At 43.9% G+C, this 27,878-nt stretch overlaps 1 protein-coding gene across 1 annotated transcript in view; it reads left to right on the top strand.

Moving 5' to 3' along the window:
- Positions 1–27,878, top strand: part of LOC306919199 (NACHT, LRR and PYD domains-containing protein 3-like) — a gene marked incomplete at its 3' end in the record, with an annotated part of 59,516 nt that extends 31,638 nt beyond the window's left edge. Inside the window, exons 6-12 of the mRNA XM_079532020.1 lie at positions 4,252–4,332; positions 11,455–13,261; positions 15,840–16,016; positions 16,395–16,541; positions 17,501–17,550; positions 24,117–24,664; positions 27,873–27,878. Of these exons, the coding sequence (XP_079388146.1) occupies positions 4,252–4,332; positions 11,455–13,261; positions 15,840–16,016; positions 16,395–16,541; positions 17,501–17,550; positions 24,117–24,664; positions 27,873–27,878 (2,816 nt within the window). The remainder of the gene's footprint in view (positions 1–4,251; positions 4,333–11,454; positions 13,262–15,839; positions 16,017–16,394; positions 16,542–17,500; positions 17,551–24,116; positions 24,665–27,872) is intronic.

Here is a 27,878-nt window from a genome sequence, read left to right as displayed (position 1 = left end):
TAGTGACAGTATGTTTGCGGGTAGGTAGCGAGCCAACTGATCTTTCACAATGTAAAGGCTGTCCATCCAGATCACTGTAGTCATCTGCAATGGGTGTGCATGCTGTCCCTTCCATCCAGACGAAGGCCTCTGTGTCTTTTGTCTGAGTCTTTGGCCTTTTTTTCTGTGGTCTGGGGATGGAGAGTTCGGCTCTGAGTCTCAGGGAGGTGACATATCCTCACTGGACACTCCACATGCGTTTGAACATAAAACCACACACAAATACACGATGTTATTAGTACTAATTCTCCAATTCTTTAAACATGAATGTTATGCTGCCTAGTGCCTACACGGGCAGATGCAAAAGATACAAAGGTGCGTTTGTTAGCAGCTCAACCACTGAAAACAAAGTGTGTGTGTGTGTGTGTGTGTGTGTGTGTGTGTGTGTGTGTGTGTGTGTGTGTGTGTGTGTGTGTGTGTGTGTGTGTGTGTGTGTGTGTGTGTGTGTGTGTGTGTGTGTGTGTGTGTGTGTGTGTGTGTGTGTGTGTGTGTGTGTGTGTGTGTGTGTGTTATTATTGTGAAACATCTGCATTACTTAAGTGTTAATTTTCAAGAAGTCGACGACACAATTTTAGAATGTTTCTATTTTAACTCGCTTTTTCTTTCATTGATTAATGTGCTTTAATGTCTTGGCCAGCCTCCCAACACATAAATCTATGCTGAATCACTTTCCAACTATGGGAAAACACATGATAAAAAAAAGTATCTGATATCTATTTTACCTCTGCAGGCGAGTGTGCAAATCATTGCCGAGTTGTAATATAGCATTTGGTCGTGTGGTGAACAGTACAAATGAACTTCTTTCTCATTATGTGAAAGTAACATCAGTTAACTTATTAACGTTCTGACATTTAATAAGGAGTGAAACAATGCGTGCCAAGTTGGAAAGTTTCGTTTATAATTATATACATATAACTCGCGCTGTTTGCTTGCAGATCTGTCCGTGCAGAGACCCGCCTGTCAAAAGTAACTGCTCTACAAGCTCATCGCGGCTGTTGTATATAATTTAAAGCTTGGGAATCCTCTGTGCAGGCTATGGTGGCGTATTTCGATATTTCCTGTTGCCTTATATGGTGTGGAATGGGCGTGGATGTTCCATCTAACCAGGCGACACCAGGCGAATCGTTTGGGAAAAATGCGGAAAGGATACACTCGGCGAGCCGCACAAATGAAGTGATTACACCAGCTTCCATGAATAACACGGGAGCAAAGCGTAGGTTGAGAGGACGGATTAATACGATATCATTACGCATCTGTTTACGCATCAGTTACACTGCAGCGTATTTCTCCTTTGTGAATGAGGACCTATATCTCATTTTGAAAGGCAATCCTATAGTATTATACCCAGTCCTGATGGTGGCGGTAACTTCACCATTATGCCCATTTTGACCAAATAGAGCGAATCTGGCGATATCACTTCCGGTTCAACAGATGTAAACATCCGCTAGCTTTCTGCACTCTTATTACACAGTCAGATGTCCGGGATGCTAAGCTATCATCGTTTATTTTAATAACTAAGTCAAATTAAGCTCTAATCAAGCGTCAAGGGCCATAAGGGGGTTAATAAGACAGCATGTTCTTAATTTTGGTTTGCACCAAAGGTCAACAGCCCACCTCTCTTTAATGGATGTTCCATTACAGTGGATTTGACCCAAAGGTCAACAGCCCACCTCTCTTTAATGGATGTTCCATTACAGTGGATTTGACCCAAAGGTCAACAGCCCACCTCTCTTTAATGGATGTTCCATTACAGTGGATTTGACCCAAAGGTCAACAGCCCACCTCTCTTTAATGGATGTTCCATTACAGTGGATTTGACCCAAAGGTCAACAGCCCACCTCTCTTTAATGGATGTTCCATTACAGTGGATTTGACCCAAAGGTCAACAGCCCACCTCTCTTTAATGGATGTTCCATTACAGTGGATTTGACCCAAAGGTCAACAGCCCACCTCTCTTTAATGGATGTTCCATTACAGTGGATTTGACCCAAAGGTCAACAGCCCACCTCTCTTTAATGGATGTTCCATTACAGTGGATTTGACCCAAAGGTCAACAGCCCACCTCTCTTTAATGGATGTTCCATTACAGTGGATTTGACCCAAAGGTCAACAGCCCACCTCTCTTTAATGGATGTTCCATTACAGTGGATTTGACCCAAAGGTCAACAGCCCACCTCTCTTTAATGGATGTTCCATTACAGTGGATTTGACCCAAAGGTCAACAGCCCACCTCTCTTTAATGGATGTTCCATTACAGTGGATTTGACCCAAAGGTCAACAGCCCACCTCTCTTTAATGGATGTTCCATTACAGTGGATTTGACCCAAAGGTCAACAGCCCACCTCTCTTTAATGGATGTTCCATTACAGTGGATTTGACCCAAAGGTCAACAGCCCACCTCTCTTTAATGGATGTTCCATTACAGTGGATTTGACCCAAAGGTCAACAGCCCACCTCTCTTTAATGGATGTTCCATTACAGTGGATTTGACCCAAAGGTCAACAGCCCACCTCTCTTTAATGGATGTTCCATTACAGTGGATTTGACCCAAAGGTCAACAGCCCACCTCTCTTTAATGGATGTTCCATTACAGTGGATTTGACCCAAAGGTCAACAGCCCACCTCTCTTTAATGGATGTTCCATTACAGTGGATTTGACCCAAAGGTCAACAGCCCACCTCTCTTTAATGGATGTTCCATTACAGTGGATTTGACCCAAAGGTCAACAGCCCACCTCTCTTTAATGGATGTTCCATTACAGTGGATTTGACCCAAAGGTCAACAGCCCACCTCTCTTTAATGGATGTTCCATTACAGTGGATTTGACCCAAAGGTCAACAGCCCACCTCTCTTTAATGGATGTTCCATTACAGTAGGTCAAAGGTCAACAGCCCACCTCTCTTTAATGGATGTTCCATTACAGTAGGTCAAAGGTCAACAGCCCACCTCTCTTTAATGGATGTTCCATTACAGTAGGTCAAAGGTCAACAGCCCACCTCTCTTTAATGGATGTTCCATTACAGTAGGTCAAAGGTCAACAGCCCACCTCTCTTTAATGGATGTTCCATTACAGTAGGTCAAAGGTCAACAGCCCACCTCTCTTTAATGGATGTTCCATTACAGTAGGTCAAAGGTCAACAGCCCACCTCTCTTTAATGGATGTTCCATTACAGTAGGTCAAAGGTCAACAGCCCACCTCTCTGTAATGGATGTTCCATTACAGTAGGTCAAAGGTCAACAGCCCACCTCTCTGTAATGGATGTTCCATTACAGTAGGTCAAAGGTCAACAGCCCACCTCTCTGTAATGGATGTTCCATTACAGTAGGTCAAAGGTCAACAGCCCACCTCTCTGTAATGGATGTTCCATTACAGTAGGTCAAAGGTCAACAGCCCACCTCTCTGTAATGGATGTTCCATTACAGTAGGTCAAAGGTCAACAGCCCACCTCTCTTTAATGGATGTTCCATTACAGTAGGTCAAAGGTCAACAGCCCACCTCTCTTTAATGGATGTTCCATTACAGTAGGTCAAAGGTCAACAGCCCACCTCTCTTTAATGGATGTTCCATTACAGTAGGTCAAAGGTCAACAGCCCACCTCTCTTTAATGGATGTTCCATTACAGTAGGTCAAAGGTCAACAGCCCACCTCTCTGTAATGGATGTTCCATTACAGTAGGTCAAAGGTCAACAGCCCACCTCTCTGTAATGGATGTTCCATTACAGTAGGTCAAAGGTCAACAGCCCACCTCTCTTTAATGGATGTTCCATTACAGTAGGTCAAAGGTCAACAGCCCACCTCTCTGTAATGGATGTTCCATTACAGTAGGTCAAAGGTCAACAGCCCACCTCTCTGTAATGGATGTTTAATGGATGGGGAGAGATGTTACATCCCTCCCCCCTTGACCTACAGTAGGTCAAGCCTCAGATTTAAGATGTGTTTAGACACACTACCTTTTTTGTTTTTTGTCATGTTTATATAAATATATTCAAAAATATAGCAAAAGGAAACAAAATAAAAAAGACAAAGAAATAGTCCAGCCCAAAGGTGAACAAAGAGGCATGGCTAAACAAAAAGGCCATTGCTGTGATCAGTAAATCCCTACAATGTCCAAACTAAATACACCAACGAATTCACACTGGAGAGAAACCCTATGGATTTCATAGCTCCTTAGGGTGTGTGCGATAGTGACCAATCACTGTCTCACATTTCAGCTTTGACAGGAGAAGAGAAGGAGAGGATGAAGACAAGAGAAGAGAAGAAGGCAAGACTAGAGAGAGCTGCCAAACTGAGAGGTAATGTGTGTGTGTGTGTGTGTGTGTGTGTGTGTGTGTGTGTGTGTGTGTGTGTGTGTGTGTGTGTGTGTGTGTGTGTGTGTGTGTGTGTGTGTGTGTGTGTGTGTGTGTGTGTGTGTGTGTGTGTGTGTGAGAACATATAGGCCATGCTTTGTGTGTAGAGTCATGAGATAGACATGTGTGTGTCGTGTTAGTCAACGTGGCCAGGTCTTCCATTGATATACTTTCGAAGTTAGCCTGGGACCTGTATGACCTATATATCCATTGAGTACCTTACTATCAGACTTTTATAGCATCGCTTGCGACATGAAACAAATACTGTATGTATATCTGAACATATAACATCCCACTCCACTGACACATGCCTCCTCTATTTGAGCGACCACATCAAACAAGAGGTGGATGCTGGCAAATACTGCGGCATGGTCAAGCTGGACCTCCAAAAGGATTTTGACACCGTGAACCACTCCATACTGGTTAACAAGCTAAAAGCAATTGGTTTTGAAAGCACATCAGTGAGCTGGGTGCAATCCTACCTGGAGGGGAGAGAACAGATGGTGGAGGTGAACGGAACACTGTCCCCCCCCCTACCAGTGAGCTGTGGCGTTCCACAAGGAAGCATACTAGGGTCTTTACTGTTCCTAATATATGTAAACGACATGACTTCAGCTTGTTACTGCAACTTGTTCCTGTTCGCAGATGACTCAGCACTGCTGGTCTCGGACAGGAACAAACTGCAGGTTGAAAAGACCCTCAGCTCTGAACTCTGTAGAATCTGCACCTGGCTCGCTGATAACAAACTATCTTTACACCTGGGAAAAACTGAATCCGTTCTCTTTGGATCAAATAGTAATCTCAGCAAGGCAGATGGCTTCTTGGTTAGAGTGGGTGACAATGTTATCACACGAAAAGATGAAATTACCTACCTAGGTTCTTTCCAGTGATAAAATGGCCACCAACGTAATCAAAAAAGTCAACCAAAGAACAAGATTCCTATACAGGATCTCTCAAACACCTTGAAGACCCTAACTCGTACAAGGTTTCTTCGACTATGCACCTCTTGGTACCAAAGACGAGGCTTATGGATGGACTCCGATAACAGAATCACAGGAGGAGAGGAGCTTATTTTAGTGTCTTTACTCGTGAGCAGAAGTGTGGTCTACAAAATACAAATAAACATTCTCTTAGAATCAACATAATCAAACAATCATCAAATTATTCATACATAAACCAAAATACTGTTTAAACCCATCTACAGTAGGTTTAGCACACGCATCAGGGAAGAGAAGAGAGTCCGCACACAGGTTTGCTCCAATGGTGTTTTATTTTATTTAAGACACGACATTTCGGCCGCGGGCCGAAATGTCACCCTGTCACCTGATGTCACCCTTCATCAGGTGATAGTTGTTAGTATGTGACATCCTCCCTTTTATCCAGGTCGTCACGTCACGTGACTGATGCTGACTGGGTAGGTACTTTACAAACACCAATGAGTGGCATGACAATACATATGACTATAGGTATAAATAACCACCACAGCAGGAAAGTTTACAACAGTACAACAGTTTCAAAGCAAAAACCTGTTTCAAGACAACTTGCTGGTTTTTAGCTTGTTACAGACTGATTTAATATTTTTTATATTTTATAAATATTTTAAATACATTTGAGATTTTGCAATTTTTTTTGTTTTTAACTCTTTGAGCGTTTCAAGGATTTCTATATAGTAGGTAGACTTCTCTATGGCATAATCCCGTTTTTGAATGATTTATTGAAAATTCTCTGTTGTGAATGTGTGACAACGAAAGACCTTCAGAGAAAGCTTGACTTGTCTGCTTCCAGGAAAAAAATGAACTGAGTTGATAAAATGTTTAGTTTTTGTGTTGGAAGCCATTTAAAAGAGCCTGCATTTACACTGGGTAGTGTTTCTAGGACAACAAAAAAAGTTATGCCCGGTTGAAGTTTTATTTTCTAAATAACTTTTTTTCTGCTGGGCGTACATAGCCATGCAATATCTAATTTTAAAGGGTGAGTTGTCTAGTTCAATTAAAATAAAATAAAAAGTTTCTCACATGTACCACTGTAGATATTTTGCCATCTATAAATAGCATGGTCAGTCATGATCAATCTGACCTATCCAGCTAAAAGTCCCCATATCTCTGAATTGGAACATCATATAAACTCAATTCTTTTTTGGGGTAAAATTAGACATTCTAACGCACATTTTGATATATACCATGTTTACATAGTCTTACCAGTACCTTGTCTATTCATGCATGTATCTCAAAAACCTATTATGAAGAAACACAGTTTTGATAAAAAACACATCCAAGGACATTGTATGAAATGTATCAAAATATAGACTTGAATGTATACTGTATTATAAAAAAGAAATTGAGTTATTACCATCTACCGTTACAGAGTAAATCACAGTTGAAACTCGCTTAGTCATATACAATAAACCTCACAATAGTGAACAAAATAGCCATGACAGGTCTAACTCATTGTAAAAGCGTCTTTTATTTTTTATGACTACTAACATAATAAAATTATAATAAATATTACAGAAAATAAATAGGCCTACATACAAAACAGTTGTCCCCAAACTCCCCAGTGTCCCCAAACCACTGCATTCCAGTTGTTCTTGACGGTGTGTGTGTGTGTGTAGGCTAAATAATAATAATACAAAAAAAAAACTGCCCCCCTGAAATGAATGAATCCGGTTCAGTGTCGGAGAACTCCATCGCAGTCTTGACTCTTCGTCTTCATCATCATCCTCCTCATCTGATGTCAGTTCTAAATATATAAAAAATAAACATTTAGCTGTTGTCAGTGCACGCTACTATTACATGGTGTTTGTAGCTGGCTGCTAGTATCACGATAAAATAATAGGCGACGTTAGAATGACACCAATGAGTGCTCGCAGGTATAATATCCAGCACCATCGCGTCGCCACATTCCACTGGCTGTTGGCTAGTTGCTAGCAAACACTGCAGAAATGGTACTGGTTATTGGCCGGTGGGGGGACGTAGGCTATCTGACATCATCGTCATCATCATCATCATCACACGGTGACACACTAAACAATGTAAAATCATGATTGTTGAGTGGTGTAAACCACTCCTACAACTGGCTTTTTTGTTGAGTGGTGTAAACCACTCCTACAACTGGCTTTTTTGTGCAGAAAAAATGAGCATGGTTGCTATGTTCACCCTGTTCACCCGGGTGTGATTCCTACAACTGGCTTTGTTTGTGCAGAAAAAATGAGCATGGTTGCTATGTTCACCCTGTTCACCCGGGTGTGATTTCATTACGTCAGACATGATTTCATTACGTCATACAGACCTTACACCACTCAGTTCACACGGGTGTGATTGTATACAATACAATGAATGCGATTATCATGCAAGCTCATATAACTCATGGACAAAAGAAATCTACAAGCTCACAACGCGTCGCGCATGTGACCTGTTTGAGCTTGTAGAGCTGGCTGCTAGTATCACGATAAAATAATAGGCGACGTTAGAATGACACCAATGAGTGCTCGCGGGTATAATATCCAGCACCATCGCGTCGCCACATTCCACTGGCTGTTGGCTAGTTGCTAGCAAACACTGCAGAAATGGTACTGGATATTGGCCGGGGGGGGGGGGGGACGTAGGCTATCTGACATCATCATCATCACACGGTGACACACTAAACAATGTAAAATCATGATTGTATACAATACAATGAATGCGATTATCATACAAGCTCATATAACTCATGGACAAAAGAAATCTACAAGCTCACAACGCGTCGCGCATGTGACCTGTTTGAGCTTGTAGATCCTCATGTTTGTTCTCCGTCTTTGTAGACAGTAAAAGGTGCTGGCTAATGGCTGGAGGGGGGGTTAGTGTCGGTCGGTGCAGTACAAATGTATCGTAGCAGGCATGCAGCCATGCACGCATGGCAGTACAATTATTTTATATTGTAGCGTGCCATATAGGCGATCTGATCTGAAGAGTAATGTTCGCTCCTTTTATTTACTGTCTACAAATACGGAGAACAAACATGCATAGTTTACTGAAGCAACGCGTGGTTATGTGCGACGCGTTGTGAGCTTGTAGATTTCTTTTGTCCATGATTTCTGATCACTATAGAAGGGCATTTTCTACAATAAGATTACCTCAAAACATTCCGGGTTGATCGTCTTCTTTCAATGGTTTCCCGGTATAGCTCATCGGACGACGATGAGGAGACAATGAGTGGTAGTGGCCGGTCCCCGCTCCGGTTCTAAGCCCAGCCACCGGTCCCAGCGACCGGGCTGGTGGGGACTGGAGAAGGCGACTGGGACGCGTATGGATCAATACTACTACCACAAAACTCGCTCAAATAAATATTACTGCTTTCAACTTTTTCTGATAGAAAATCGCTCGGGCGAGACGTCAAACGGGCTGAACACTGAAAACTATGAAAACTCCCTCCGCCCCCACTGTTTACTGGGGTGTGGGATCAGCTTCCAATGGCAAAGCGTACACGTGTGTCACGTGACACGGGTTTTCTGGGAAATGTAGTTGATATTTATGCTCAATACTCTATACAGAGGTGCGGACCAAATTAATCAATTGGTATTAATAAAAAAAGAACTACGGAAAATCACGTACAAGTCAGACAGAACTAATGCATAACTCCACGTGTTTTCCAGTAAAAATCTGTCTAAGGGTTAAGATTTAAAAAAGCTTTTGGTACCAAAAGTAGTTTACAGTTTGGGCAATCTGCTCCAAAATAGAGTTAGTCAGAACAATATCAAATTTAAAATGTGGATCCTGTGCACAGTGTAACTTCACCACCAGATGTGACACTTTTAATCATCCACACACAGGCAAGGCCATTAAAATCAGAGGAACAATTACACGCTCAACCACAAACATCATATACATGTTAACTTGCCCGTGTGGCCTCTCATATGTGGGACAAACCAGCAGAGCCCTGAAAACACGTATTAGTGAACATAGATCCAACATCAGAAACACCAATCCCAAAAGCCCAGTAGCCCAACACTTTAATAGAATGGGCCATGCCGTGGCATCGCTCCGATATGTGGGCATAGAGAGGGTGCAGCTACCCCGGAGAGGTGGAGATATCCATAACCTCCTCCTGAGAAGGGAGGCTTATTGGACCTACTCCCTCCGCACACTACAACCCCATGGACTAAATGAGGACTATGAGTTATCTGCCTTCCTGTAAACCCTATAACAGTGAGCAAGGACTTAGCAATCAGATTCCCCTGTGTACTGTATGTTGACCTTTTATTTTATTTTGCCGTTTTATTTTGCCTCTTTTGAGATGCACGTAATACTTCTCTGTACTTGTCAGTTACTTGGGTTCATCCACTTAATGTCCAGAGAGTCATTGAGTGATGTTGAATCTTCAATGTGAGCCTTCATTTATCTTTGATCAGAGCCCTTATACGTTCCCTTTGATATTGTTCTGACTAACTCTATTTTGGAGCAGATTTCCCAAACTGTAAACTACTACTTTTTTTTTTTTTAAATCTAACAAAATAATTGCAAAATCTCAAATGTATTTAAAATATTTATAAAATATAACAAATATGAATCAGTCTGTAACAAGCTAAAAACCAGGAAGTTGTCTTGAAACAGTTTTTTGCTTTGAAACTGTTGTAAACTTTCCTGCTGTGGTGGTTATTCATACCTATAGTCATATGTATTGTCATGTGACTCATTGGTGTTAGTAAAGTACCTACCCAGTCAGCATCAGTCACGTGACGTGACGACCTGGATAAAAGGGAGGATGTCACATACTAACAACTATCACCTGATGAAGGCCGCCTGCGGTCGACATGTCGTGTCTTATAACTCATGGTGTTTTAACTTTTAAATAAAAGAAAACACCATTGGAGCAAACCTGTGTGCAGACTCTCTTCTCTTCCCTCAGTTCCCTGGACTTACCTTAGTCCAGCACCAGCCAGGAACTGGATGTGCGCTAGCCACCTGCTTTTTAAAATAGCACAAGCATCAAACATATAATTCTCCATGAAGTAAATCACATTCGCATATTCAGAACATACACAAATATATAAACATAAACATGACGGTAATATATAAAGGAAAGCACCATATTCTACAATGAACAATAAGAACTTACTTCTACTGTCATGAACACACAGTCAGAGAGGAAAATAAAACACTGCTCCTCAGGTCAAACCATAGAGTATATAAAAGGATAGAGACTGATCTGGCACGAAGCTCCACCCCCCCCCCGCTAAGAGCAAAAAGTGTGTTTTAAAGAAAATTCAAAATGGTGGAATATCTATCCTGACGCAAATGGGCGTGGCCTATATGCGTCATGACCCAAGGAATCAAGATGTCAAGGAGTGACATTTTGATTTAATGACCTACGGTTCAAGAGTTATAAGGCGACATGTAAAGTGGTCTGTTATAGCGCCACCATGAGGCAGACTGATGTAATTATTCATTACATTAATTGTAATAATTATTATGAAACTCCCCTCCAAATGTAACTGTAGCTCAGACGGTTTCTCAGAGACAAATACTTGGATGTGAGTTTTTGCATTTTCCCATGTACTGTAAGTGGATGGGAATATTTAATTCACTAATACATTTGTTATTAATGTATACTTTGTTAAATGGGAAAAAGGCCTTCGTTAAGACCTCCATATTATTATGGTCAATGTCTGTGTGAAAAGTGGGAGCGATTGGTGCAGCCAGTGCTTCTGACAGACTTTCAGACATTCATTCAGACAGACATTGAGTAAATTATAGTATGATGATATGATAATAAGATTTCAAAATTTAGTTTGAATTTGATTAGATATATTTGTAACTGAAGCTGAATAAACATGATGGGACATGGCATTTTAGCATACCTCTACTCAAATCAAAGGGATTATTTTATATTTATTTAAAATATATTTTTTTCTATGGTTGAAAACTTTAATATAAGATAAGCTTTTTGGAATGAGTGTTTTTGCTTATTTTACACAAGATACAGTATGCTGTATTATAACCTGGGTAAACAAATGGCACCGAATACAATGAATGATGGTATGTTCTCTCTGTGCAAGGCTGTTAAACATGGAATATGGTTTGTTCACTACAGGTCTGTTGGAGAAAACAGCAGGGTTTGAAGACCAGCTTCAACGCAACATGAGCAGTACATATCTGAGTGTAAGTTTGGGCACAATGCTTAAGGTGTTTCAAAATATCTTCATCTGGCTCTACAATGTAGACATCGAAGACACAGACATCCACAGCCACCATGAGGTCAGACAGATGGAGATGAAGAAGCCAGGAGAGGGAACCCTAATCCAACTCATTGAAATGTTCAAAGACCGTTCTGGACGAATCATAAGAACAGTGCTGACCGTTGGCTGTGCAGGAATTGGCAAAACTTTCCTCGTGCACAAATTTCTGTTTGACTGGGCCAAGAAATGTTTCCCCCAAGATCCACACCTCGTGTTCCCGCTCAAGTTCCGCCAGTTAAATATGCTCAAGGGGAAAATGTTTCGTTTGGCACAGCTAATTCACCACTGCATCAAGGAAACCAGATTTATTGAGGAAGACATTCTTAATGACATCTTTAACGAATTGCAGAAGTCAGTAGATTACAACGAGAGCCCCTTCAAAGTCATGATTGTTATGGATGGATATGATGAAAATTATTTCCAATTCGATTTCAAAGCAGATTTTGGACCCATGAACTTGTTGGATTCGTACCCAGTGGAACATCTGCTTGTAAACCTCATCAAGGGAGAGCTGCTCCCCTCTGCTCACATCTGGCTAACCTCACGACCTGCAGCAGCCAAACAGATTCCTAAGGCGTTTGTTAACAGGATGACAGAAGTACGAGGCTTCATCGAAGATGACCAGAAGAAGGAGTTCTTCACGAAGAGCATCAGTGATGAGAACCAGGCCAGCTCAATCTTCTCACACATCAAGAAATCAAAGATCCTCCACACCATGTGTGAAATCCCAGTATTCTGTTGGTTCCTTGCTAGAGTTGTGCAGAACAAGGGGATGACAGAGCTGCCCCAAACCCTGGTTGAGCTGTTCTGCCACTTCCTGATGGGTGAGACACTGCGGGAGAAGATGAAGGTTCCTTTACTAAACGATGAAGACAAAGAGAAGCTCATAAAGGATGCAGGAGACGTTCTTCTGAAGCTGGGAAAGCTGGCGTTTTACCAACTGGACAAAGGACGAATCATTTTCTATGAGAAAGACCTGCAAGCGTGTGGTCTTGATGTGATCAAGGACTTGCTGATCTCAGGCTTTTGCACAACCTTCTTCAAAGAAGACGACACGTTCTTCAAAAAGACTGTCTACTGCTTCGTTCATCTGAGCATCCAGGAGTTTCTGGCTGCAGTCTACCTGTTCCACTGTTTCACTCAGAAGAACACAGAGGTCCTGAAGACATTCCGGGGAGATGATGATGACAGTGACAGTTCCCTGTCTGACTTCCTGAAGGCTGCAATGAAGAAATCCCTGAAGAGTGAGAACGGCCACCTGGACCTCTTTGTCCGCTTCCTTCATGGTCTCTCACTACAGTCCAACCAAAGTCTGTTAGGAGGCCTGCTGGGTCAGATAGAGAACAGTCCAGAGGAGATCCAGAGAGCCATCAACAACCTGAAGGAGATGGATGATCCTGAAGTCTCTCCTGCCAGATGTATCAACATCTTCCACTGTCTGATGGAGATGAACGACCCGTCAGTAAGTCAGGGGATCCAACAGTACCTGGAGTCAGAGAGCAGATCAGGGAAGGAACTCTCTGTGACCCAGTGTTCAGCTCTGGCCTCCATGCTGCTGATGTCAGAGGAGGTTCTGGAGGAGTTGGACCTGGACAAATACAACACAGGCGATGCTGGGCGACTGAGACTGATCCCAGCTGTGAGGAACTGCACAACAGCCAGGTTAGTAGTCCTGTGAATAACAACATGACTGAGCACCATTCACTCATATTACTACTACATTCATTAATTACAAATATTACTATATTTAATATTATTATAACTACTACATTAATTCATTACAAATTAATACAAATAATAAACACACATGCACGCGCGCGCACACACACATGCGTACTGTACACACGCACGCATGGATGGACGTGCGCGCGCAAACACACACACACACACACACACACACACACACACACACACAGGTGGAATCATCACAAATGAACCCATTCAGGACGGGAACCCCTTTTGGTGTTTTAGCATTATGTTATACTTTAGCTATTGAATAATAGCAGATCTACAAGCTCATAGCGATACGAGCTTGTAGAGCTGCTATTTTTGAAAAATCCCTGGAACAACATATTTTCAGATGGGGGTCCGGCGGCCAATTACATATAATTCTGGCGGTCCTTGACATGAAATTGTGTCAGTTAATTTCTTATCAACCGTTTGTCGTTTACCAGGCCCAGTTCATTAATAAATAAGACAGTGTACCCCAGGCTTGTTTGTGCCCGGTAACAATGATTGTTCCAGATCCACGCATAACGCACGCAACGTAAATGTCAATGTGTGAGTCCGTCTAACCGAGTAGATCAGCTCTTCAAAATAATAAACAAAATAAGCGCTTGGAAATAATAAGGGTGAAATCCCACCGCTCCGTGTGTGACAGCTGAGGACCAGACCAGGATGCAGGGATCGTCCGTTTGGATGGTTACTTGTAGCTCTGTAGGGTTTGATCAACGCCCGAGACTACGCCACTTTACGGACCAAAACGGCAGGGAACAAACACGGAGAATCGAGGGGCTAACTTCCTGGTTGTAGGTGTTTGGATAATTATGGGTGTGCGAGATTTGTACTCATAATGAGAAATTATATATTGGGTCAGATTGATTGGAGATTAAGAAGCTCCTCTAGGGTGAGAGAGCCAGTCCCCACATTCCATTCCACATTCCATTGGGGGTTTTTACGGCCCTTCTCCTGTTGTAGGACAGGCCATTATTGACTCCTCTTTCACAGGGAGAGTCAACTCAGCATAGAACATACAATAATTGAAGCAACCTATCTTTAATCCCTTTCAATTGTGTAAATGTGTTCTAAATAACCTATTATATATTGGGTTGGTAAAAAGGCTAAATGATAAATACCTGTAATAATCTAAGCAGTTTAAAGTAGTTAGACATTACAGGGACTGTAATAGGAGCTGCTGTAGCCAGAGGTGCAAGCTGGATGGTCTGTGGGATCTGATTGGCTGAAAGTGTCAGTATGGAGGTGGGATCAGTCAGAGGGCTGCATTGACTATTCTGTATGGCACAAAGTGTAAATTAGATTCACCATACCATCGAACGTGAACATGTCTAGGCAGAGACCAGCGGTAATTATATGCTATAATGTATTATGCGATTATATAATTGTACATTATTAATAATTGATGTAATATGATGTTTAGATGGTAACCAAATGTCATCTGTGTTCTTGTCTCCCCATCGTTGATCAATTACCATCTGATTAACGATAAGGTAGAATTAAAACCACATGATTAACTAAGTCTGAGAAACAACCATGACAAGCTAAACTGTACTATAATCTGGGAGATTAGAGTGTTCAAATGATAGCTAGAGTTCCTACCGACAGAGTCAGGATAGAACCACAGACCAATAGGACCTGTAATCCAGGCCGGGATACTGTATTCATCTTGTGTTGGGGGGAAGTGTGAACAGAACGAGTGAATGTATGATTGTAAGTGTTTATAATTAATATGAATTAATAAAAACCCTATAAAATGCACGTTTGAGTTCATCACATATAAGCTATCATTGGGAGCATTTAGTTTATCTGTGCGTGTTAGTCACTTAAACTCTGCCTACGGCAAGGGCTGGTCGGAGCCTCGGCACAACAAGCCAAATAACCGAACAGTAGGTGACAGGTCCAACGCTGACGGCTCTCTCTCTCTTGCTGTTGCCACACTTACCAGAGAGCCGCGGAGGTTTTCTCTGTCGGCCAGCTTCTTTTCCAGGTTTTTAGACAGCTGGTGGATGGAAAAGAAGCTCCACCCACGCGCCAGGTTGCCGCGTCGGCCAGATTCCCGGAAAAGCAGCTTTGCCCCAGCGTCAACCTGCCGCGTGGGTGGAGCTTATTTTCCATCCACCAGCTGCCTAAAAAACGGATAAGAAGCTGGCCGACAGAGAAAACATCCGCTGGTCTCTGGTAAGTGTGGCAACAGCTTGTCTGTCTCCACTCTCGCGCACCGGCGTCAACGGGACATTTTACAATAGGCGGTTCTCAGGGGTGAGTGACAGGTGTCCATTTCGGGCCGTCACAGTTCTCAAACCAAGGACTTTGTATAAATAAATATGTATTATGTAACAGACCTCTATCTGAATACATTGTGTGCCAGGGACCCCCACGCCATAATTGTGTTAATTTATTATTGTCAATTTACTGCAATAGAAGATCTCTCAGTTTACTTCCTTAACAGTGAACTTGGTCTGACCTGTTTTGACCTGATTTTACATTTAATCTGTCATTACAGACTTGTTGGTTTTGGCCGTGACCTCGAGAAGGAACACATTGAAGTTGTGGCTTCAGCTCTCAGTTCTAATCCGTCCCATCTGAGACACCTGGACATCAGTTACAACCACCTGGATCCAAATATGGACCTGCTCTGTGACGCACTGAGGAGTCCACATTGTAGACTGGAGACTCTACGGTCAGATATTATTGATTTATGTGATTATAGTATTAATATTGAATAAGTGTGAATAAGGTTGATATCATAGTATCACACTTTGACGAGAATAATGATAAGGTACAGTCAGGCGCGTGTGGATTAAGTGATTGACTGGGAAAATTTGCATCGGGGGGGGGGGGGGTCTTCTAGGGACCCCGTAAGAGAACATTTTAGCATTTTTCATGATTTATCAACATGTTTAAAAACATAGCCGATAATACAAATAATTGTATTTGCTCCAGCAGATGTCCTTCTTGTGTCTGTGACATAACCAGTTATCAGCTTCACTGTCTTCTATCCAGAATAATGTCTTTTATAGCAGACAATCAAACATGTGGTGTTTTATTTCTCATTTAGACTGATGAACTGCTGGTTGTCGGAGAGAAGCTGTGAACTTCTGGCCTCAGCTCTCAGATCTAATCCTCATCTGAGAGAATTAGACTTGACCTTCAACGTCTTGCCGGTGTCTGGACTGGAGAACTTCTCTGGACTGGAAACGCTCAAGTGAGTCTGTCTGTCTGTCTGTCTGTCTGCCTGCCTGCCTGCCTGCCTGCCTGCCTGCCTGCCTGCCTATGTGTCCCTTTTATGCCCATACATGGAGTTCCGTGTGAGGCATGCCCAAATATGGAATCCAGGGTAGTCTATGACCTCATAGACTAGAGTTTGGAGTGTCATAATAATTATGATGACATGTATTTTTGAGGGGCGCTTTTTTGGAGACATTAGGTCAAATGTCCGCCAAGTATGACGTCAATTTGTGGCAACAGGAAACGAGCATTCTGATTGGCCAGTATGAGATGATCCATGGTGATGTACGATGATAAGAGCGCCCCTCACTTCACATGGGTGTGATTTTTTCACAACCATTGTGACCGACTTCCCACTCTGCACATCTGAACATTACTCCCTCAAGTCAACTTTAAATTGATATATTTACTTAATATTTACACACAAATTAATAATGCTGGATGTAAGGAATATACTTTTAATGGAAACGTACAATTATATGAATAGATTATATTGTAGCATACTTCACATGTAAACTGTAATTTGGCATAAAAATAAACGTGATTAACCAGATGAACTCTAGTATGCCTGAGCATTCTGAGAACTCATAAAGCAGATCTACAAGCTGAAATAGCAGGTCTAACAGGAGAGGACACAGAAGGTTCCCTCTCAGTCATTTCATAACAGTTTCTCAGCAGCACAAACTGTTGCAGTTCCATTTGAGTGTCCTCAGTGTATCATTGTATGACCACAGCCTGCTGGCCAGTACCATAGGAAGAAATCACATTACTCTGTAGAAATGTAAAAAGTATTTCTAAGTCCAAGCCAGGTGGCAGTGAGTTTGTCCGATCAGGCTACCTGCCCTGGTGAAGATAATGGTAGCAGAAACACTGTAGTGTCAGAGACGTTGTGTTAGACAGTCAGACATTGATGCATTGTTGTTCTACTTCCTACAGAGTGAAACATGGAGGAGAACTCTGGACTAATCCTCAACTCCTTACACAATGTGAGTGTCTGTCTGTCTGTCTGTCTGTCTGTCTGTCTGTCTGTCTGTCTGTCTGTCTGTCTGTCTGTCTGTCTGTCTGTCTGTCTGTCTGTCTGTCTGTCTGTCTGTCTGTCTGTCTGTCTGTCTGTCTGTCTGCAGTGGTGGAAAGTAACTAAGTACATTTATTCAAGTAATGTATCTAAATACAATAATGAGGTACTTTTACTTTACTTCCATTTCTCAATACTTTGTACTTCTAATTTCGAGGCAAACGTTGTACTTTTCACTCCGTTACAAACGTGTTAGTTGCTAGTTACTTTTCAGATTGAAATAATTAATACAAAACACTTTGTTGAGCATATTTTGATTGATGTGTGATGTCATAGGGCATTGTAGATGTTCTGTTTTTCTATCAATGCATTGCTGTACAAATTGTAAGATTTTCCCCAAAAGCTCATAGCACGGCACTCTGTACTACAAGCTTGTAGATGTGCTAACTTAGAAAAATCGTGAAAATGTGTCGCAGATTGTGTATATATATATATATATATATATATATATATATATATATATATATATATATCTTGTGACGCGTTGTGAGCTTGTAGATCTGCTATTTTCAGCATGTGACCAAGTGTATAGTCAGCCATTAATATATGACGACATCAAGGCACGCCAACATACATTTTAATCGACTAAATCAATTGTAGATTGATTAAAACTAGACTAACACAAAAACATTTCAGATGAGTAGAATATAACTAAAACTCAAGTTTTATTCAAAAGACTATGACTAAAATAAAATCTAAATGTTGCTGTTAAAATTCAGAGTCCCTGTGGTTGGGACTGATGTGCTTGATCTGAGTAGCTAAAAAGCAGATCCAATTCATCGCCAAACCATAATAAATATATTGCTCATTTTCAATTCAATAAATATATATTCCATCCATTCTTGAATTGTCCTGACTGAACCACTGACACATTTTTCAGAAAACGGAAAAATACATTTTGTAGAATCTGGTCTCAGGTCTTAATGGGTTAATTGGTTTTCTGCAAAACGTATCGGTGTTGATTTTAACAGCAACGTTTAGATTTTAGTTTAGTCATAGTCTTTTTAATAAAACTTAATTGAGTTTGTTATATTTTAGTCATCTGAAATGTTTTTGTTAGTCTAGTTTTAAAATCTACAATTGACTTAGTCGACTAAAATGTATTTTGGCGGCCTCAATGTCGTCATATAGTAATGGCTGATTTTACACTTGGTTACATGCTGAAAATAGAGAGAGAGAGAGAGAGAGAGAGGTCACACCCTTTGATCTTGAAGAACGACTGAACGAGGCAGTTTGTTTCGTTGATACTGGAGGCTTTATTTATGCCTATGAATTGACAAAACTGACAAACGCAAAGAATAAATCATGACCAGTATGAGTAACATAAAACAAGCACATAACGAAATAAATCATAGCGTAATAAAACAAATACTCAAACAAACAAATGATTAACCTCACTGGCTGCCCATAGCTCAAAGGACATGAGGAAAGGAACCATAGCTCAAAGGACATGAGGAAAGGAACCATAGCTCAAAGGACATGAGGAAAGGAACCATAGCTCAAAGGACATGAGGAAAGGAACCATAGCTCAAAGGACATGAGGAAAGGAACCATAGCTCAAAGGGCATGAGGAAAGGAACCATAGCTCAAAGGACATGAGGAAAGGAACCATAGCTCAAAGGGCATGAGGAAAGGAACCATAGCTCAAAGGACATGAGGAAAGGAACCATAGCTCAAAGGACATGAGGAAAGGAACCATAGCTCAAAGGGCATGAGGAAAGGAACCATAGCTCAAAGGGCATGAGGAAAGGAACCATAGCTCAAAGGACATGAGGAAAGGAACCATAGCTCAAAGGGCATGAGGAAAGGAACCATAGCTCAAAGGGCATGAGGAAAGGAACCATAGCTCAAAGGACATGAGGAAAGGAACCATAGCTCAAAGGGCATGAGGAAAGGAACCATAGCTCAAAGGACATGAGGAAAGGAACCATAGCTCAAAGGGCATGAGGAAAGGAACCATAGCTCAAAGGGCATGAGGAAAGGAACCATAGCTCAAAGGGCATGAGGAAAGGAACCATAGCTCAAAGGGCATGAGGAAAGGAACCATAGCTCAAAGGGCATGAGGAAAGGAACCATAGCTCAAAGGACATGAGGAAAGGAACCATAGCTCAAAGGACATGAGGAAAGGAACCATAGCTCAAAGGGCATGAGGAAAGGAACCATAGCTCAAAGGGCATGAGGAAAGGAACCATAGCTCAAAGGACATGAGGAAAGGAACCATAGCTCAAAGGGCATGAGGAAAGGAACCATAGACATAAACATAAACAAAAGGATCAATAAACCTCATAATGAGGAACTTAAATGTTTACAAATAAATGACACCGAAATAATAAAACAAACCTTGAATTGTGACACGCTCTGTGACAAACGACACGCTCTGTGACAAACGACACGCTCTGTGACAAACGACACGCTCTGTGACAAACGACCGTCTCAACACTCAAGTGCAACTGACAGACGGAAGCACCATGACTGCTGTGAGGCGACTAGTCTACGCCCTTATATGGTTGACTAGTCTACGCCCTGTATGGTTGACTAGTCTACGCCCTGTATGGTTGACTAGTCTACGCCCTGTATGGTTGACTAGTCTACGCCCTGTATGGTTGACTAGTCTACGCCCTGTATGGTTGACTAGTCTACGCCCTATATGGTTGACCCTGTATGGTTGACGTGCCGGAAATTACGGCGTCATATAATTGAACTTGGAGCAACTTGGAGCCTGGCCATTATAACGAAGTAAACAAATAATGTAGAAAACAAAAATAATGACAAATAATAATTATGGCAGCCAAAGACACATATTGTACTTTTGACTCCACTACATTGACCCATTAAGACCTGAGACAAGATTCTACAAAATGTATTTTTCTGTTTTCTGAAAAACGTATCAGTGGTTCAGTCAGGACAACTCAAGAATGGATGGAATATATATTTATTGAATTGAAAATGAGCAATATATTTATTATGGTTTGGCAATGAATTGGATCTGCTTTTTAGATACTCAGATCAAGCACATCAGTCCCAACCACCCCCGTACCTAAACAGCAGATCCAAAACGACAGGTGGATGGGGTGGAGGAGGGTGAGACAGGTGGTAACTGGGGTGGATTGAGGGTGAGACAGGTGGTAGCTGGGGTGGAAGAGGGTGAGACAGGTGGTAGCTGGGGTGGATTGAGGGTGAGACAGGTGGTAGCTGGGGTGGAAGAGGGTGAGACAGGTGGTAGCTGGGGTGGATTGAGGGTGAGACAGGTGGTAGCTAGGGTGGATGAGGGTGAGACAGGTGGTAGCTGGGGTGGAGGAGGGTGAGACAGGGGGTAGCTGGGGTGGATTGAGGGTGAGACAGGTGGTAGCTGGGGTGGAAGAGGGTGAGACAGGTGGTAGCTGGGGTGGATTGAGGGTGAGACAGGTGGTAGCTAGGGTGGATGAGGGTGAGACAGGTGGTAGCTGGGGTGGAGGAGGGTGAGACAGGGGGTAGCTGGGGTGGATGAGGGTGAGACAGGTGGTAGCTGGGGTGGTGGAGGGTGAGACAGGTGGTAGCTGCAGTGGTGGAGGGTGAGACAGGTGGTAGCTGGGGTGGATTGAGGGTGAGACAGGTGGTAGCTGGGGTGGATTGAGGGTGAGACAGGTGGTAGCTGGGGTGGAGGATGGTGAGACAGGTGGTAGCTGCGGTGGTGGAGGGTGAGACAGGTGGTAGCGGGCGTGGAGGAGGGTGAGACAGGTGGTAGCTGGGGGTGGAGGAGGGTGAGAAAGGTGGTAGCTGGGGTGGAGAGGGTGAGACAGGTGGTAGCTGGGGTAGAGGAGGGTGAAACGGGTGGTAGCTGGGGTGGAGAAGGGTGAGACAGGTGGTAGCTGGGGTGGAGGAGGGTGAGACAGGTGGTAGCTGGGGGTGGAGGAGGGTGAGACAGGTGGTAGCTGGGGTGGAGGAGGGTGAGACAGGTGGTAGCTGGGGTGGAGGAGGGTGAGACAGGTGGTAGCTGGGGGTGGAGGAGGGTGAGACAGGTGGTAGCTGGGGTGGAGAGGGTGAGACAGGTGGTAGCTGGGGTAGAGGAGGGTGATACAGGTGGTAGCTGGGGTGGAGGAGGGTGAGACAGGTGGTATCTGGGGTGGAGGAGGGTGAGACAGGTGGTATCTGGGGTCGAGGAGGGTGAGACAGGTGGTAGCTGGGGTGGATTGAGGGTGAGACAGGTGGTAGCTGGGGTGGATTGAGGGTGAGACAGGTGGTAGCTGGGGTGGATTGAGGGTGAGACAGGTGGTAGCTGGGGTGGAAGAGGGTGAGACAGGTGGTAGCTGGGGTGGATTGAGGGTGAGACAGGTGGTAGCTAGGGTGGATGAGGGTGAGACAGGTGGTAGCTGGGGTGGAGGAGGGTGAGACAGGGGGTAGCTGGGGTGGATTGAGGGTGAGACAGGTGGTAGCTGGGGTGGAAGAGGGTGAGAAAGGTGGTAGCTGGGGTGGATTGAGGGTGAGACAGGTGGTAGCTAGGGTGGATGAGGGTGAGACAGGTGGTAGCTGGGGTGGAGGAGGGTGAGACAGGGGGTAGCTGGGGTGGATGAGGGTGAGACAGGTGGTAGCTGGGGTGGTGGAGGGTGAGACAGGTGGTAGCTGCGGTGGTGGAGGGTGAGACAGGTGGTAGCTGGGGTGGATTGAGGGTGAGACAGGTGGTAGCTGGGGTGGATTGAGGGTGAGACAGGTGGTAGCTGGGGTGGAGGATGGTGAGACAGGTGGTAGCTGCGGTGGTGGAGGGTGAGACAGGTGGTAGCGGGCGTGGAGGAGGGTGAGACAGGTGGTAGCTGGGGGTGGAGGAGGGTGAGACAGGTGGTAGCTGGGGTGGAGGAGGGTGAGACAGGTGGTAGCTGGGGTGGAGGAGGGTGAGACAGGTGGTAGCTGGGGTGGAGGAGGGTGAGACAGGTGGTAGCTGGGGTGGAGGAAGGTGAGACAGGTGGTATCTGGGGTGGAGGAGGGTGAGACAGTTGGTCGCTGGGGTGGAGGAAGGTGAGACAGGTGGTCTCTGGGGTGGAGGAGGGTGAGACAGGTGGTATCTGGGGTGGATGAGGGTGAGACAGGTGGTATCTGGGGTGGAGGAGGGTGATACAGTTGGTTGCTGGGGTGGAGGGTGAGACAGGTGGTCGCTGGGGTGGAGGAGGGTGAGACAGGTGGTAGCTGGGGTGGAGGAGGGTGAGACAGGTGGTAGCTGGGGGTGGAGGAGGGTGAGACAGGTGGTAGCTGGGGTGGAGAGGGTGAGACAGGTGGTAGCTGGGGTAGAGGAGGGTGATACAGGTGGTAGCTGGGGTGGAGGAGGGTGAGACAGGTGGTATCTGGGGTGGAGGAGGGTGAGACAGGTGGTATCTGGGGTCGAGGAGGGTGAGACAGGTGGTAGCTGGGGTGGATTGAGGGTGAGACAGGTGGTAGCTGGGGTGGATTGAGGGTGAGACAGGTGGTAGCTGGGGTGGATTGAGGGTGAGACAGGTGGTAGCTGGGGTGGAAGAGGGTGAGACAGGTGGTAGCTGGGGTGGATTGAGGGTGAGACAGGTGGTAGCTAGGGTGGATGAGGGTGAGACAGGTGGTAGCTGGGGTGGAGGAGGGTGAGACAGGGGGTAGCTGGGGTGGATTGAGGGTGAGACAGGTGGTAGCTGGGGTGGAAGAGGGTGAGAAAGGTGGTAGCTGGGGTGGATTGAGGGTGAGACAGGTGGTAGCTAGGGTGGATGAGGGTGAGACAGGTGGTAGCTGGGGTGGAGGAGGGTGAGACAGGGGGTAGCTGGGGTGGATGAGGGTGAGACAGGTGGTAGCTGGGGTGGTGGAGGGTGAGACAGGTGGTAGCTGCGGTGGTGGAGGGTGAGACAGGTGGTAGCTGGGGTGGATTGAGGGTGAGACAGGTGGTAGCTGGGGTGGATTGAGGGTGAGACAGGTGGTAGCTGGGGTGGAGGATGGTGAGACAGGTGGTAGCTGCGGTGGTGGAGGGTGAGACAGGTGGTAGCGGGCGTGGAGGAGGGTGAGACAGGTGGTAGCTGGGGGTGGAGGAGGGTGAGACAGGTGGTAGCTGGGGTGGAGGAGGGTGAGACAGGTGGTAGCTGGGGTGGAGGAGGGTGAGACAGGTGGTAGCTGGGGTGGAGGAGGGTGAGACAGGTGGTAGCTGGGGTGGAGGAGGGTGAGACAGGTGGTAGCTGGGGTGGAGGAAGGTGAGACAGGTGGTATCTGGGGTGGAGGAGGGTGAGACAGTTGGTCGCTGGGGTGGAGGAAGGTGAGACAGGTGGTCTCTGGGGTGGAGGAGGGTGAGACAGGTGGTATCTGGGGTGGATGAGGGTGAGACAGGTGGTATCTGGGGTGGAGGAGGGTGATACAGTTGGTTGCTGGGGTGGAGGGTGAGACAGGTGGTCGCTGGGGTGGAGGAGGGTGAGACAGGTGGTCGCTGGGGTGGAGGAAGGTGAGACAGGTAAATATGTTTAATATTTAATGTTTTTTACTGTGTTGTTTTCTCATCAGATTCCCATCGTCTCACTCTGGACCCAAACACAGCAAGCAGAACACTCTGTCTGTCTGACGACAACAGGAAGGTCACAGGGTCAAAGGGGGAGGAGCTTCAGTCATACGCTGACCACCCTGATAGATTTGGTGATGGTGTTGATCAGGTTCTGTGTTCAGAAGGTCTGTCTGGAGGCCGTTACCTGTGGGAGGTAGAGGGGAGTGGAGTGGTTGGGATAGGAGGGGCTTACAGAGCAATCCGCAGGAGAGGAGCGGGTAGTGGGCTTGGATTCAATGATCATTCCTGGAGTCTGGTCTGTGGTGGAAGCAGGTACGATGTCTATCACAATAGTAGGTGGACTGGCCTCCCTGTTGTTCCCTCTGACTCCAGCAGAGCAGTGGATGAGACGGGTAGGCCTGTCTACAGAGTAGCAGTGTATCTAGACTGCCCTGCAGGGACTCTGTCCTTCTATGAAGTGTCCTCTGACTCACTGAGACACATTTACACCTTCCAGAGCATCACTGAAGCTCTCTACCCTGGGTTTAGGCTTTATTACTCCTCCTCCTCAGTATGTCTTTGTGAGGACAGACAGGCAGACAGACTGGCTGTGAGGACAGACAGACAGGCTGTGAGGACAGACAGACAGGCTGTGAGGACAGACAGACAGGCAGACTGTGTTGTATCATAATGTAATAATCAGGAACAGGGGGGGGGGGTTGGTTTCCATAGCGATGGGGCCACAGGACTACAGGACCATAGATATAGATAAACACTAGATGGCTCAAGGCGGAGTTTCTGACGTCGTTCACCCGGCAGCCATCTTACTTCGGGGCTACAGTACAGTATGTTCAATGGCAGCTCAAACAGAAACAGTCATAACTCGCTCAAATCTTGACGGATTTACAAACGGGTTGGTTCATTACAAACGTTGTCAACGTGGCTAAAAGCTTATCTGCTTAATTTATGTTTTTTATATGAACGTCGTATAAAAGCATATAAGTATGCGGACGTCTCTGACGTTTATAACAAACCAAACCGTTTGAAAATCGGTTGAAAATTGAGCAAGTTATGTTTATTTAAGAGTACATGCCCCATAGATACAATGTTATGTGTCCCGAGGTAAGAGGGCCGCCACGTAACGACGTCGCTCTCCATTGGCCAACAGCGCGGATGAGCTATCTAGAGTTTATATATATCTATGTACAGGACTGCCTAGAGAGACCCCCCCCCTAGCCCGTCTTATTAAAGAAAAATGGCCGATAAACGCAATCAAAAATCAGAGTGTCAGTTGTCAAGATGTTTTGGCCTTTCTGTCTGGAAGGGAAAGTCCAATCTGTTCAGCTCACAGCTTGTTGGATGTGTGAATAAATGTATCATAAATATCCTCTGATTGATATTCGATCATGTACTTATGTGTGTTGTGTACATACATGTACATATCAGTGTGTTGTGTACATACATGTACATATCAGTGTGTTGTGTACATACATGCACATATGTGTGTTGTGTACATACATGTACACATGTGTGTTGTGTACATACATGTACATATGTGTGTTGTGTACATACATGTACTTATGTGTGTTGTGTACATACATGCACATATGTGTGTTGTGTACATACATATACTTATGTGTGTTGTGTACATACATGTACTTATGTGTGTTGTGTACATACATGCACATATGTGTGTTGTGTACATACATGTACATATGTGTGTTGTGTACATACATGTACATATCACAGGATTATACTAGTGTCTTGTGTAGATTCATCATCAACACTTTACATATTTAATTTAATTTGGATAATGTGATATTTGTAGACGGAAGGAACACTGTATTTTTGACCTGCTGTATTTACTCATGTAATTATCACTGTCATTCTTCTATATAAACCTTTATATGTATATACACTAAAACGCTACATGTATATACTTTATTATGACCTTTGCTGCTACATCAACTGAAGGAAGCCAAACAAATACTTTTTATTCTGATGTACAAAAGATGAAACAATAAATCACAACCTTGAACCTTTGTTGACTTTATTTCACCTGCTATAGAGCGTCGCAGTCCCGCCCCCTACCAGGACCCAGGAAATGATTCTCCGTTCATTTTCCTCATAGAAATTTTACAACTTGTAGGTCTGCTATTTTTGAAAAATCGTGAAAATGTGCAGATGGCGGTCGGCGGCCAATTTCATAACATTTTTGGGGTCCTTGACATGAAATATTGAGAACCACTGACATAGAAACATGAGGTTTTAGGCATTATGTTATACTTTAGCTATTGTAAAATAGCAGATCTACAAGCTCACAGCGCTGTGAACTTGTAGGTCTGCTATTTTTGAAAAATCGTGAAAATGTGCAGATGGGGGTCGGCGGCCAATTTCATAACACATTGAAGGAGAACACTAAGACTTGTTTACATCAGGTCCTCCATGTTCAATTCATCAGGTCCTCCATGTTCAATACATCAGGATCCTCCATGTTCAATTCATCAGGTCCTCCATGTTCAATTCATCAGAACATTTAATGATGTAAAGATGTGTATACACAATAAATCACACCTGTGTGAAGTGAGGGGCTCTTATCATCATACATCACCTCGTCAATAAATCACACCTGTGTGAAGTGAGGGGCTCTTATCATCATACATCACCTCGTCACCATTTGGGTCCTCAGGGCTTTTACACTTTCAAATGAATAAAGTATTCGGTCGACACCCCACACACACACACACACACATACACACACACACACACACACACACACACACACACACACACACACAGAGAGAGACAGACACAAATAAGGCTTTAAAATGGCACATGTTTACCCTTAAAAGAACATGTAATGTCAGAGCACCGCCGCTGGAGGGCGCTGCTGCAGCGCTGTGTAATCTCCTAGCAGAAGAGAAGAGAACAGGGTTGCCATGTCTGCTTATTATAAGCGACTTTGCTCTTGTTTCTAAAGTGTATTTATTTGGTCTTGTTTTTAAAGTGTAGTTGTTTATTTGGTCTTGCTTCTAAAGTGTAGTTGTTTATTTGGTCTTGTTTCTAAAGTGTAGTTGTTTATTTGGTCTTGTTTCTAAAGTGTAGTTGTTTATTTGGTCTTGTTTCTAAAGTGTAGTAGTTTATTTGGTCTTGTTTCTAAAGTGTAGTTGTTTATTTGGTCTTGTTTCTAAAGTGTAGTTGTTTATTTGATCTTGCTTCTAAAGTGTAGTTGTTTATTTGGTCTTGTTTCTAAAGTGTAGTTGTTTATTTGGTCTTGTTTCTAAAGTGTAGTTGATTATTTGGTCTTGTTTCTAAAGTGTAGTTGTTTATTTGGTCTTGTTTCTAAAGTGTAGTTGTTTATTTGGTCGTGTTTCTAAAGTGTAGTTGTTTTTTGGTCTTGTTTCTAAAGTGTAGTTGTTTATTTGGTCTTGTTTCTAAAGTGTAGTTGATTATTTGGTCTTGTTTCTAAAGTGTAGTTGTTTATTTGGTCTTGTTTCTAAAGTGTAGTTGTTTATTTGGTCTTGTTTCTAAAGTGTAGTTGTTTATTTGGTCTTGTTTCTAAAGTGTAGTTGTTTATTTGGTCTTGTTTCTAAAGTGTAGTTGTTTATTTGGTCTTGTTTCTAAAGTGTAGTTGTTTATTTGGTCTTGTTTAGTCGACAAAAATCTTATGATATTTAGTAAAATGTCAACCACACATGTGTCTGTGAGCCACATGTGTGTCTGTGAGCCACATGTGTGTCTGTGAGCCACATGTGTGCCTTATTTACGAACGACCACAGCTGTGA

The sequence above is a fragment of the Electrona antarctica genome (assembly GCF_951216825.1).
Source record: "Electrona antarctica genome assembly, contig: scaffold_51, whole genome shotgun sequence".
Classification (NCBI taxonomy): domain Eukaryota; kingdom Metazoa; phylum Chordata; class Actinopteri; order Myctophiformes; family Myctophidae; genus Electrona; species Electrona antarctica.
Note: the sequence above shows the minus strand (reverse complement) of the source record. Positions and strands in the feature narration are given on the sequence as shown.